Below are 14414 nucleotides of genomic sequence, written 5' to 3'. Positions count from 1 at the left end.
GTTCGGTATGATCTAGTAATCTAGTTATTATAGAATAGAGAGAATTGCTACAAATAAAATCCAAATATAACAACAAGCATAGAAAAATAATTAACTCTCAACATTCGACTCTTCGCCTGAGGGTTCAGGTCCGTGGAGCCGTAATTGCACTTCTGGGGCTAGACACAAGTCAAGGTTACAACGTCTCTTTCTTAAGGAGTTCGTTGGTTAATTTACTGTAAGAAGCATCTTTGGCTTAACGCAAGTGACATGTTTGTTGTATTGACGACTTAATGTCATCGAGGGCATTGAGTAGGAGGAACAATGAGAAAAGACCGGCGCCTAGGGAAAGAGGCGCGCCTGTTGAACAAGACGCAATGTTCCTAATTGTAGCAATAACAAGGACCCCGACAGAAAAAAATGACAGCCGTTCTTGAAAGTGTGCCTTTAAGCACCGAGGAGTTCAATGAGCTGTGCAGACTTTGCGCGGCGAAGACAAATGTCCTAGTCGGGTTACCAATTTTTGAAGATGAGGGAGATACCCGTCAGATTTTCAAAAAGATAAAAGCATGTTTACCGGTGCAGGTATGCTGACACTTTTCACTACTCGCAGCAGTATTGCCTCAAAAGTGCCCGTCCTGAATTAAAATTTAAGCCTCAACAGTAACGGAAGAGTGAAGATTTATGTTCCTCCCGCCTGCAACCTTACCTATCAGTTGCTTTAAAATACAATGCATGAAAGTAATTTGCAACCTACTGTCGGTATTGAGCATATTACATCGCACTAGCTTCTTTAATATCTAGACAATCGCGCTCTTTCATAAGCACTGTGCTGATTTGGATTGTTGCGTAAAATCGACAGCTCATGAATCGGTATGCTTCGTTGTGAGACGTGTTCACAGCTATTTTTCGTTTTGTTTGGGAATACGTAAAGTACTCATCGTTAGCCCATCACATACCTTGTGATGTGCCGAAAGCTCTGTTTCACGTGCACACGACAATACGGCGGTTATTGTTTACACATAAGACTAGCTGCATGTCTACAGTGCACACCGTTTGAGTGTTAGAATGCAAGCCAATAGCCTGCATGTTTTCGTGTGTCTTTATAATCAAAATTTTTACCTTGAACAACAAGTTTGCATTAAGGTGTTGTTGTATTGTTACACCTGGTTCTCTTTGAACTGTAATCCTTCAGGTAACCCATTGAATGCGAGATTTTTCTGTTCGTGATATCTGGTTTATTTTTTCTCCCAAAATGCACATTTTGACATTTAGTTTGGCTTCTGTTTCATGTTCATTGACAGAACTGTATGTGTGGAATGTGTCTGTTAATTATTCGTTTAAAATAAAAACATGTGATACTCAAAATATGATTTATTTTTAATGTAACAATTAATCCTAGTAAAAGATGAGTTCATGCTGCTTGTTTTCCTTAAGATTAGTGTTACTGCATGTTGATTACTTGTAGGCACCTTGTAGTGTATTTATTTTTTCAGCACTTTGTATGTTTTAACTGCTGTGTTGCAGTTATGGTCTCCCTACACTAGGTAGTATCTTTAATGTAGCCCAAACACAGTTCAGATATTTGTTTTCATTGTTACTGTGTTACATGAACAAGATTTTGCATTGCATCTGGGATAACAAGTTCAATGAAGTTTTAAACACACAATTAAAGTTTCTTCATTTTATTTAATTTTCTTCCATGTACCTTTAGTATATTGATTGAACCCTGGGAGGTTCATCCAACCCACTTGCCTTCAGAAGACAACATTTAAATAGTCATGGATAACGTCATCAAACTGGAACAGTGCTTTGTCTTGTTGAATTACAGTGGTGTACTGCAATGCCAACCTGCTTCACCTCAATGTGTAAAGAGCGTTGTAACATGTCATGATGAATTGTGCTAACGACAATAGGTTATGCAAACATACATTAAGCTCCTCAGACTTACATCTGGCACACCAGGAAGTCAGTGGTTACCATTCACTTAACTCTAGAAACTGATAAGAGACATTCACTTAACACAGTTAAACTACTAGGATGCTCCATGTCTTGCACACATTGGTACTGAAATTTATTTTCCTCTGGTTTAATAGCATTTCCTATAGCCCTGCCAGGTCCACACGTTACCCTATCCTATTTTGTTAATGTGTTATATGTATTCCTATTATTATTTTTGTGTATTTCGGACATGTTAGATATTATTGTACCAAATGGTTGATGTACGGAAGGAAGAGAAAAAGTTCTGGGGGTGGACATATCAATGAGCTACTGATAGATGGTTGTTCATTTTTAAGATTGCAATGACTTATTTCTGTGTTGTGTATTTACACCATTTATACCAAGTTGTCATTCTAACTGACAGCTCCTCTAGCTCATTTAATATTACCTTATGACCAACTATATCGAATAATTCAGAGTGTTCTAAGAATTCGCTTTTTACACATTCAGACTTAACAAATGTCACTATTTCAGTTTCTATAAATCCTACAGTAGCTGATTGTGTACTTCCATCTCTCTTAATCCAAGTTGCGCTAATCAAGGATTTCCAATTAATTCCATTGTTTTATTGTGCCCTAGTCTGTAGCTTTTTAAAGGCACACTGTTGGTATGAGTGGATGGTAAGTCCTCCTCTGTTGTGGATCATGTTAGCTGATTTCTTTTCTTATACGCATAAAGAATGTCAGGTTGGAGCCATCACTAACGGAACAGTTAGTAAGCTTTCCTCCATGGTGAAACATGTTTGTTGATTTGTTCTTCAGGTAATACTGCTAGACAGGAATCCTAACCATTTATTCTAAAAATAATACTTTTTGAGTGCATTGCACTGACATGAGTAGGTATTTCCGTGCTGAGTAACAATCATTGCTCCAAATCACTTAAATGTTTTCATTGATTCTGTTTCACGGAGGTAAAGGTGTAAGTCGTGTTTCCAAAATTTGAACTTAAGATTATAGGTGCAATACTGACACATGTGTGTGTAATATTACGGAAAATGTGTGTTTATTTCCAGAAATGGCTTTCTGGATGTGGAAGTTTTCTTGCATTTGTGTAAGGTATTTGTCATTGTTGTTTATTCTGGTTATTTTAAAATCTTTTCCCATGTTTGCAGGAGGGTGGTTATGGTGTTTAAAGTGCTCTGGAAGTGTGGAATGGCTTGTTTCGTACTTCCAACACCTGATTTGTTCTTTGTACCACATTTTAAAATTCCTGCATGTTATGCCTGTGTATATTGCATCACAACTTTGATATTCAGGTTCGTACATTCCTGATCCCTGGAATTCATCCCTCTCGATTGTTGGTTGGCTAAAGTTTGGCTGTAGGGTTTGCATAGTTTTATTTGCTATTTGGAAGCCCTGTTTCTTAGGTATGTTTGCCACTCTGTGTGTTAATTTATGTGTGTAAGTCATAGTGTACCACCTGCTTCTTTTCTGTGTGATGTCATTATGTAGTATGTGTGTTGAGTGTGTTTGTGAGCTTGCATCTTGTGATATTCTGGTGGTGGTGGTGGTTAGTGTTTAACGTCCCGTCGACAACGAGGTCATTAGAGACGGAGCGCAAGCTCGGGTTAGGGAAGGATTGGGAAGGAAATCGGCCGTGCCCTTTCAAAGGAACCATCCCGGCATTTGCCTGAAACGATTTAGGGAAATCACGGAAAACCTAAATCAGGATGGCCGGAGACGGGATTGAACCATCGTCCTCCCGAATGCGGTGATATTCTGGAAATGTGTTTGTTTTGTATTTGTGTTTTTATTTTTTGATTGACTCTGTGTACTACATGTGTGTCATACCCATTGTTCCTAGTCATTTTTTATGACTGACTCATTTCTTTTTCGTAGTTTCTTTTGTTGGATGGGATGCTGTTTAATCTATGCAACATATGTCGTAGTGCTGCAAGCTTCTGGTTGTGGAGATGATTAGGTGTGGAATGGATAATTGTGTCTGTGGCTGTCGGCTTTCTGAAGATGTTAAATATATGTTTGCCATTTTCTTTTATTATTGTTCTGACAGGAAAATTTATTTTATTTTCTTTTTCTTTCACATGTGTGAATTTTAAGTTTGGATGTGCTTTGTTGATTTCAGAGTAGAGTTCATCATTTTTTTTTGTTTGGCCCATGTACCAGACAAATAATGTTGTTCACATATCTGTACCAATAAGTGATTTCAAATCTTTTATTAGTGGTTATCTTTTCAAATATCTGATTTTTTTAGATTACTGGTAAAAATACTTGCTAATATTCCTGTTATTGGGGATCCCTTGGGCAGTCTATCATTTTGCAGATAATATTCATTTTCAAACTGGAATTAGTTTTGTTTGGTTGTCAGTCTCAACATATTTGTTGTTACTGTAGTGAGGTTGCTGTGGAATGTGAGATTTTGTTCTACAATTCCTATTGTTTCGGTGATACGGGTGGAGCTATACATTTTTTTCTATGTCAAATAAAACATTGATGCTGTGTGTGGTACCTGTATGTTTTGGATGTGTTCTATTAGGTCTTTGTTTATCACTGGTCTGTTGTTTTCTGTTTTGTAGTGTTTTGTGGTTAACTTTGGAAGATGTTTGGCTATGTAATACGTTGGGGCTCTCCTGTTGTTAATAATGGGTCTCACTGGCATGCTGTCTTTATGTATTTACGGTTGGCTGCGGAGTGTCGGTGCTTGTGGGTTTTTCTGTGTTATGTAGTATTTCTGTTTATCAGTAAGCACAAATTTGATGTTTTTCAGTGTTCATTTCAGGTTTGCCTGAAATCATGTATTTGGATCTGATTTCAGTTTTTGTATTGTGTTGGAGTTTGTGTACCCCTTGGTTTTTGTGATGTATTATTCCTTGCCCATAAGTACTGTTACATTTCCAGTGTCTGATCTTGTTTTACAGTGTTATTGTTTATAAACTTTTGTTTTAACGTTTTCACTGTGGCTGCTTCTGTTCAGTTGTTCTTATTATGTGTTTTCCAATTTTTTAAATTATGCTCTTTATTTCTTTTTTTTACTAATTCTTTCATCAGTCCTATGTGTATTTCACAATTATTATGTTGTTCCTCAGATGTGAGGATGTGTTCAGTTTCCACTCTGAAATTTTCTGTGTATTGGTTGTTTACTTTGCTGTTGGTGCAGTGTTTCAACCATTTTTCCAAGAGCATTTTTTCTTGTTCGTAGTTCTGTTTGTCAGTTTAACTAAATATGGGTGGAAATGTGTTAATGTTCTTGTGGTTTCACATGCCAAATGTAAATGTATTTTTGTGTCTTTTTTATTGTTAGTTTCATTATTTTCTGTTTCTTCTCATTTTGTAAATATTTCACTGCTGTGTATGTGTTGTGTTAAGATTTTTCTATCAGTGGCATGGGAACTACGGGGTTTCCTATGTTGTGTGCTAATTCTAAATGAGTTTCTTACAGTATCGTGTGTAGGTACTGTTATTTTGAATATAGTATCTTAATTGTGTTTAGTAACCAATACCGTTCTGCAAATAATTTTTACTTTTGTGCCACTGCAGAACTGTTTTTAACCTTTTACTTTAATGTAATGTGGAATTTAGTCATTCTTTTTGCAGATTTTGTTGAATTTTATGTGCTATGTCGTGTTATGGAGCCTCTTTGTGTGTGTGTGTGTGTGTGTGTGTGTGTGTGTGTGTGTGTGTGTGTGTGTTGACAGAGGATGCTTGACATAGCTGTAGTAATACGTTAACCTGAAGACACACACACACACTGCCTGTGGTTTTTTTTTTTTTTTTTAAGAAGTGTGGCAGATTGCACCAACCCATGGATGATTTAGGCAGTATTAAAAAAGGTGCATATCCATTTAAAACTTCCTAAATTGGTCATGGGTTTGAGCAGGCTTGCTGCCCTCCAGCCAAAAATGATGCTATGTTTGGATATTATGAATATGATGGAAAGTTTAAATTTTGCAAGTTGGACTTAACATCCCGTTATCTCACAGGAACAGAACTGCACGTTGCAAATCTTGTAGTTGTAATTCTCTGTCTAAAATGGGGAAAAGTGTTAAGTGCAATTTTTAGGGTAAATATTAGTTAGCTATCTTGTGGAGACTTAACATATTGACTTACATGGGCAACTACTGAGAAGATGAAACTTCCTGGCAGATTAAAACTGTGTGCCGGACTGAGACTCGAACTTGAGACATTTGCCTTTCGCGGGCAAGTGCCCTACCAACTGAGCTACCCAAGCACGACTCACGCCCCGTTCTCACAGCTTTACTTCTGCCAGTACCTCGTCTTCTACCTTCTAAACTTTACAGAAGCTCTCCTGCGAACCTTGCAGAACTAACACTCCTGAAAGAAAGTTTGGAAGGAAGGAGACGAGGTACTGGCAGAAGTAAAGCTGTGAGGACGGGGCGTGAGTCGTGCTTGGGTAGCTCAGTTGGTAGAGCACTTGCCTGTGAAAGGCAAAGGTCCCGGGTTCGAGTCTTGGTCTGGCACACAGTTTTAATCTGCCAGGAAGTTTCATATCAGCGCACACTCCGCTGCAGAGTGAAAATCTCATTCTCTACTGAGAAGATAGTAATAATACACTTGTGTTCCTGCTTCTCGTCCACTTTGAATTTCCTAACAAGTATGCAGGGAAGAAACAATACAGTAACAGACAATTGTTCACTGTACAAACTCATGGTTTCATGGAGATATACAGGCCTACTTACAAAATTATTTCAAGCTTTCAACCATGTGAATTGGAGCTTTTTGCTTAGTGCTTCTGGCCATTGTCAAGTGGCAGCTGATGTGTAATTTCTACTGCTGTCTATGGTGTCACCAGTGCTCACTGCAGTACTATACAGGGTGATTCAGAAGGAATGTCTCATAATTTGTGAGATGATTCTACATGTGAAAATAAACTGTAAAAGTCCTATAAATGTGTGTCCGATTTTTGATTGTTACGGAACTGGAGCTGGTTGAAGACTGCACACATACATAAATGATTATAAAGAAAAATGTGAATATTACTTGCTGAAATGCTATGTAGATGCTGTGGTGGACAGTATAATGGTGGGGGCAGATGACTGATTCATCCCACAAGCAGTGTGGGGATTCTCCAACAGGTGGCAGCACCATTACATCACACCAAGGCAACAGCTGCGAGCATACCCATTTTACGTCATGGGTTGGATCAGTGAGCAGTTGTGAGACCGTGCGCATGTCGTGCTTGAGTGTTGTTTAATTGAGCAAGTCCATTGAGTATGCGAATACCGACATGGCGAATACGTTCACCCATGCAGCTGAGTTGGTTTTGTACAGGTGTTGTAATGGCAGTGCCTGTGTGGCTGTGAGAGAATGCCAGAGACATTTTCCTGTTCCATGAATCCCCTGTGCCAGAGCATTTCCTAGGGTTTTTCAAGCATTTTGTGAATCTGGAATAGTACCCACTGTACACATAACATCAGAACATGAGGCCGTCCAATCAGTTGAGGAATGGGAAGATATTATTGCAATGGTACAGCGGATTCCCACCACCTGTACCCAGTATAAGGTGCATTAGCGGTCAGCTCCATATTCCACAAATATCAGTGTGGCATATGTTACATTCCGAGGGCTGATACCCATTCCTTGTGCAGCCCATCCATCCGACTCCAGGTGACTCAGTAGGCAGGCAACAATTTTGTGAATTGTTGGCTGTACACAGAAACATTGTGCAATACACTTAATTTACAGATGAGGCTACATTTACATGCAAAAGTATCATAAACACCCGCAGTTCTCATACATGGGTGTTGGAGAACCCACATGACACCAGGGAAACAAGGTTCCAAGTTAGGTTTCTAGTGAACACTGAGCATGGTATGATGACCCAGTGATAGGGTTGTGTTCCTGCCAAGTTACATGTCAGCCAAAGCATACACACACTGCCTGATAGAAGACCTACCTGCACTTTTGGAACTCGTGACATTAGACCAGCGAAGGCAGATGTACCTGCACCATGCTAGGTCACCAATTGACTCTACCAGACAAGTATCCCACTATCCGAATAACATGTCTCTACAATGGTGGGTTGGCCGTAGCAGACCCATTAATTGGCCTGCCATGTCACCTGACCTAACACCATTATCCTTTATTTATGGGGCTGGTTAAAGGGGAATGTGCATGCAACAAAGATGAGTACGTGTGAAGAACTTGTCGCTTGCATCACCAGTGCTGTTGCCCACATTAAAGCCCACCAAGATGATGTTTATTGTGCAACACAACGCAACCTCCAGTTATAGCCAACTTGTTTATAGAGTACTCTGAGGACATTGCTTTGGACACAGTTCCTGCAGAGCCTAGTTGCTTTTACTGTTATGTAGGTGACACATTTACTGCCTGGCCACATGAATGTGAAAAGCTGGGAGTGTTCTTTTACCACATCAGCAACATTCATCGTAACATCAAGTTCACAATAGAAATAAAGATGGATGGTGCCTTGTGGGCTCTTGATGTCCTCATCTAAGGAAATGAGTGCCTCAGCCACAGTGTTTACTGGAACCCCCCCACAAGGACTGGTACCTGCAGACTACCAGACAGAAAAGTTCTGCTCTGAGGACCATTATGCATCAAGCAGCAATTGTTTCGGGTGCTGAAAACTTGCTGGAACAACTGAGCCTCTTATCAAAAATTTTTAAGGAAAACAGCTACAACAAAAAATTTTGCAACCCATTTCACAGTAGGCACATGCGTGGAAGGCCCCTGAAGAGGACATGAAGAAGCTTGTTGTTTTGCCATTCTGTGGCTCAGTAAGTGAAAGATTATCTAGTTCCTATAGAGGCATAAACTCAGTTCCGTCTTCAGGCCGCCATCAATGATTTGACAACTCATGAGGTCTGTGATAGATAATATAGGCCTTGGAATACCAGAGATATATAAAATAGTGTTCGTATGTGGACAGTGCTACATTGGACAGGCTTTACTTATTATTGAACAGTGCATGTAGAGCATGAGAGGTTTTTTTTTTTTTGCCAGTGGTGTCCTGAGAAATCAGTGGTAGCAGAACGTGCTCTGGAAAACAGACACTGCATTTGATGAAGCATCTGTTGTTAAAGAGACAAATGGTTTCCAGGATAGCACCATCAAAGAAGTGACTGAAATAAAAATTTGTGATAACCTCTTTGATAATGGGAGTAGCTAGCAGCTAGGCATGAGATTAAGAAACACAACTTTGAACTATATGATGTTAAGGCAGAGATCAAGAGGGAACTAGTCAGCGGACTAATAAATTCAGCTCATGAAAGATCACCAATAGAGAAGGTGAATAATACCCTATGTACATTTAGTACATATATTTTATTCTATTAGTAATAAATATTTACATCCAAGCACATTTTTTTCTAGTTGACAATCACCACATTGTATGGTGGCGCATTCCTACTAAATATACAAAACACAGTCATGGGAATTGTGAACATCAGGTTATTGTGTAGGAGAAAGGTGTCAGTGTTTGAAAACTTACAGTAAAATCTGTAGATATCTGAATCTACACCCATATGCGAAGTGTATGGAAGAGGGTACTTACCATTGTACAAGTTATTAGCACTTTTTTTCTGTTCCATTTATGTATGGAGTGTAAATGTCTCTGTGTATACCTTTAAATAGTCTAATATTGTCTTTGCAATACCTATGGGAGTAGTAAATAGTTGTTATAGTTCCTAGATTCACCATTTAACCTTAGTTCTTGAAACTAATTAGGCCTTCTCAGGATAGTTTGCTTGTACATTCAAGTATTTGTCAGTTCAAGTTTTTCTGCATGTCCTTGATGCTCTCCCATTGGTCAAACAAACCTGCAACCATCTGTGATGCCCCTTGTTGTATGATTTCAGTATCCTCCATTAGTTCTATTTGGTATGAGTCACACATACTTGAACAGTATTCTAGGATATACCACACTAGTCTTTCATAAACTAGTCTCCTGCTCTCATTAATAAACGGTCACAACGCCCATATAGTACTAGGGACAGAAAGTTGGCTGAAACCAGACGTAAACAGTAATGAAATCCTAAACTCAGATTGGAATGTATACCGCAGAGACAGGCTGGACAGTGAAGGGGGAGGCGTGTTTATAGCGATAAGAAGTGCAATAGTATCGAAGGAAATTGATGGAGATCCGAAATGTGAAATGATTTGGGTGAAGGTCACAGTTAAAGCAGGCTCCTACATGGTAATTCGATGTCTTTATAGGCCCCTGGCTCAGCAGCTGTTGTGGCTGAGCACCTGAAGGATAATTTGGAAAATATTTCGAGTAGATTTCCCTAAAATGTTATAGTTCTGGGTGGAGATTTTAATTTGCCGGATATAGACTGGGAGACTCAAATGTTCGTAACTGGTGGCAGGGACAAAGAATCCAGTGAAATTTTTTTAAGTGCTTTATCTGAAAACTACCTTGAGCAGTTAAACAGAGAACCGACTCGTGGCGATAACATATTAGACCTTCTGGTGACAAACAGACCCGAACTATTTGATACAGTTAACGCAGAACAGGGAATCAGCGATCATAAAGCGGTTACGGCATCGATGATTTCAGCCGTAAATAGAAATATTAAAAAGGTAGGAAGATTTTTCTGTTTAGCAAAAGTGACAAAAAGCAGATTACAGAGTACCTGACGGCTCAAGACAAAAGTTTTGTCTCAAGTACAGATAGTGTTGAGGATCAGTGGACAAAGTTCAGAACCATCGTACAATATGCATTAGATGAGTATGTGCCAAGCAAGATCATAAGAGATGGAAAGGAGCCACCGTGGTACAACAACCGAGTTAGAAAACTGCTGCGGAAGCAAAGGGAACTTCACAGCAAACATAAACATAGCCAAAGCCTTGCAGACAAACAAAAATTACGCGAAGCGAAGTGTAGTGTGAGGAGGGCTATGCGAGAGGCGTTCAATGAATTCGAAAGTAAAGTTCTATGTACTGACTTGGCAGAAAATCCTAAGAAATTCTGGTCTTATGTCAAAGCGGTAGGTGGATGAAAACAAAATGTCCAGACACTCTGTGACCAAAATGGTACTGAAACAGAGGATGACACACTAAAGGCCGAAATACTAAATGTCTTTTTCCAAAGCTGTTTCACAGAGGAAGACTGCACTGTAGTTCCTTCTCTAGATTGTCGCACAGATGACAAAATGGTAGATATCGAAATAGACGACAGAGGGTTAGAGAAACAATTAAAACCGCTCAAAAGAGGAAAGGCTGCTGGACCTGATGGGATACCAGTTCTATTTTACACAGAGTACGCCAAGGAACTTGCCCCCCTTCTTGCAGCGGTGTACCGTAGGTCTCTAGAAGAGCGTAGCGTTCCAAAGGATTGGAAAAGGGCACAGGTCATCCCCGTTTTGAAGAAGGGACGTCGAACAGATGTGCAGAACTATAGACCTATATCTCTAACGTCGATCAGTTGTAGAATTTTGGAACATGTACTATGTTCGAGTATAATGACTTTCATGGAGACTAGAAATCTACTCTGTAGGAATCAGCATGGGTTTCGAAAAAGACGGTCGTGTGAAACCCAGCTCGCGCTATTCGTCCACGAGACTCAGAGAGCCATAGACACGGGTTCACAGGTAGATGCCGTGTTTCTTGACTTCCGCAAGGCATTCTATACAGTTCCCCACAGTCGTTTAATGAACAAAGTAAGAGCATATGGACTATCAGACCAATTGCGTGATTGGATTGAGGAGTTCCTAGATAACAGAACACAGCATGTCATTCCCAATGGAGAGAAGTCTTCTGAAGTAAGAGTGATTTCAGGTGTGCCACAGAGGAGTGTCATGGGACTGTTGCTGTTCACAATATACATAAATGACCTGGTGGATGACATCGGAAGTTCACTGAGGCTTTTTGCAGATGATGCTGTGGTGTATCGAGAGGTTGTAACAATGGAAAATTGTACTGAAATGCAGGAGGATCTTCAGTGAATTAACGCATGGTGCAGGGAATGGCAATTGAATCTCAATGTAGACAAGTGTAATGTGCTGCAAATACATAGAAAGATAGATCTCTTATCATTTAGCTACAAAATAGCAGGTCAGCAACTGGAAGCAATTAATTCCATAAATTATCTGGGAGTACGCATTAGGAGTGATTTAAAATGGAATGATCGTCGGTAAAGCAGATGCCAGACTGAGATTCATTGGAAGAATCCTAAGGAAATGCAATCCGAAAACAAAGGAAGTAGGTTACAGCACACTTGTTCGCCCACTGCTTGAATACTGCTCAGCGGTGTGGGATCCGATAGGGTTGATAGAACAGATAGAGAAGATCCAACGGAGAGCAGCGCGCTTCGTTACAGGGTCACTTAGTAATCGCGAAAGCGTTATGGAGATGATAGATAAACTCCAGTGGAAGACTCTGCAGGAGAGACGCTCAGTAGCTCGGTACGGGCTTTTGTTAAAGTTTCGAGAACATACCTTCACCGAAGAGTCCAGCAGTATATTGCTCCTTCCTAAGTATATCTCGCGAAGAGACCATGAGGATAAAATCAGAGAGATTAGAGCCCACACAGAAGCATACAGACAATCCTTCTTTCCACGAACATTACGAGACTGGAATAGAAGGGAGAACCGATAGAGGTACTCAGGGTACCCTCCGCCACACACCATCAGGTGGCTTGCGGATTATGGATATAGATGTAGACTGATTGCGTTTTCCTGCTGTTCTACTAATGAACTGGAGATTGCCACACTTTTTACCTATATTTTAGCCCATGTGACTGTCCCATTATTTATTTATTTATTTATTTATTCTTTGCCCATGGACTCCAGCTGAAAATCCAGCTGAGAGTATTGGGTGTGTCATACAATAGGCTATCAACATCAAACTTGATTTCATTATATATAAATGAAACAAATAATTAAACAGAAATAGTCTATAAGCATACAAAGGTATTACATGTTTCACATTATATATACACACAAATCCAAATAACATACAGAAATGATAATTTTTAAAGGTACATTTCAGTAATGATATAACATATGTAAACACCATCTTAGTATTCTTTCAAACTGTATATACATTTCTCTGTGAGATATAGTTTCAGATGATTTTTAAAACATTTTAGGTCTGTTTCTTTTTTAATGATTTTGGGAAGTTTAATAAAAACCTTTTGCCTGCTTCTTCAGGGGCAGTCATAGACAGTTTTAGATTTCTGTTTATCATGCAGTAATTTTCATTTCCTCTTGTACTGTGTTTGTGTACATCTTTATTTAGGAGGTGTTTATCGCTTGACCTTACCGCCATTATGCTTTGGTATATGTACAGTGAATGTACTGTCATAATATTATAGTGTACAAAAGCTTGCCTACAGGTCTGTCTTGGTGGTATTTTTGCAATGCATCTCACTGCCCTTTTCTGAATTGTGAATGTTCTTTTTAAGTAGCCAGCTTGTGCACTTCCCCATATATGAGCTGAATAAGACAAATGTGGGAAGACAAGTTCATAATACATTGATCTGAGGACTTTATCATCCACAGTCTTAGCTGTTTTATGCATGATGATGATCTGTTTGTTTATCTTTTTACACAGTGCATCTGTGTGTCCCCCCATGCCACCAAGGTATTCTTATGTGTTGACCGATTTTAGTTGTGACTAATTTGTATTGTATTCATAGGATATCACATTATTTTCTTTTGCGCAGTGCACAATTTTAAATTTCTGAACATTTAAAGAAAGTTGTCAGTCTTTGTACCATTCTGAAATTTATTCATGATCTTACTTAATATTTTTTCAGCTTTCTTTAGACAATACTTCATTACAGATAACTGCATCACCTGAGATAAGTTTGATGTTACTATTAATATGTTCACAAGTTGATTAATATATGACACGAACTGCAAGGATTCCAACACACTCCTCAGGGGCACATTCAAAGTTACTTTTACATATCTTGATGATTCTCCATACAAGATAACTGCTTTCTCACTACCAAGAGTCCCTCAATACATTCACAAATTTCACTTGTGCTAAGATTATGAGGTATGCCTATAGCATTGAAATAAGAATAATAATGGATGTACTGAAGGAGAATAAAGTGTTGTTGAAATGAGGTGATAAAGATTATAGAAATCTGCAAACTCTCAAGTGATCCATTTTTGCTATTGATGGATTAACAGAACCAGAATTTCTTATACACCCCCAAAATTTGTTTTCTTGCCTGCGAAGTATAGGGTGTTATACATTTGACTAAATTTGCAAATGTATGAGATCTTACATAATACTTTCCATTGAAAATGAGGAGACAAAGTTTTTCTCATTCTACTGCTGGTCTCTTGTCAGTGCAGTACCAGTGGTCAAAAGAGTAACCTGTTATTCTGGAATCTGAAGTTCTTTGACAGAATGTGTGATTCTGTGACTTAAGCAATTGACAATCTATAATAAAATAAATTTATTTCCTGTATAAGCCCCTCTTTGAACTGAGTCTGCCGTGTAGTGTTCTCTGTGAAAATGAATGGAACAAGTAAGTAACTA

The 14414-nt window shown here is 39.0% G+C and overlaps 1 protein-coding gene across 3 annotated transcripts in view; it reads left to right on the top strand.

The window, feature by feature from the left end:
• The first annotated feature begins 228 nt into the window (after positions 1-228).
• The window catches only part of LOC126260145 (zinc finger and SCAN domain-containing protein 2-like), a 160534-nt gene continuing 146348 nt past the window's right edge, over positions 229-14414 (top strand). For all 3 annotated transcript variants that reach the window (XR_007546609.1, XM_049957399.1, XM_049957400.1), the window contains exon 1: positions 229-564. Coding sequence is in view for 2 of the 3 variants with exons in the window: in XM_049957399.1 (XP_049813356.1) it covers positions 400-564 (165 nt within the window). In the remaining variant the exon portion in view is untranslated. The remainder of the gene's footprint in view (positions 565-14414) is intronic.

Source organism: Schistocerca nitens, chromosome 5 (genome assembly GCF_023898315.1).
Source record: "Schistocerca nitens isolate TAMUIC-IGC-003100 chromosome 5, iqSchNite1.1, whole genome shotgun sequence".
Taxonomy (NCBI): domain Eukaryota; kingdom Metazoa; phylum Arthropoda; class Insecta; order Orthoptera; family Acrididae; genus Schistocerca; species Schistocerca nitens.
The sequence above is the reverse complement of the archived record's forward strand: the minus strand, read 5'-3'. Positions and strand labels throughout refer to the sequence as shown.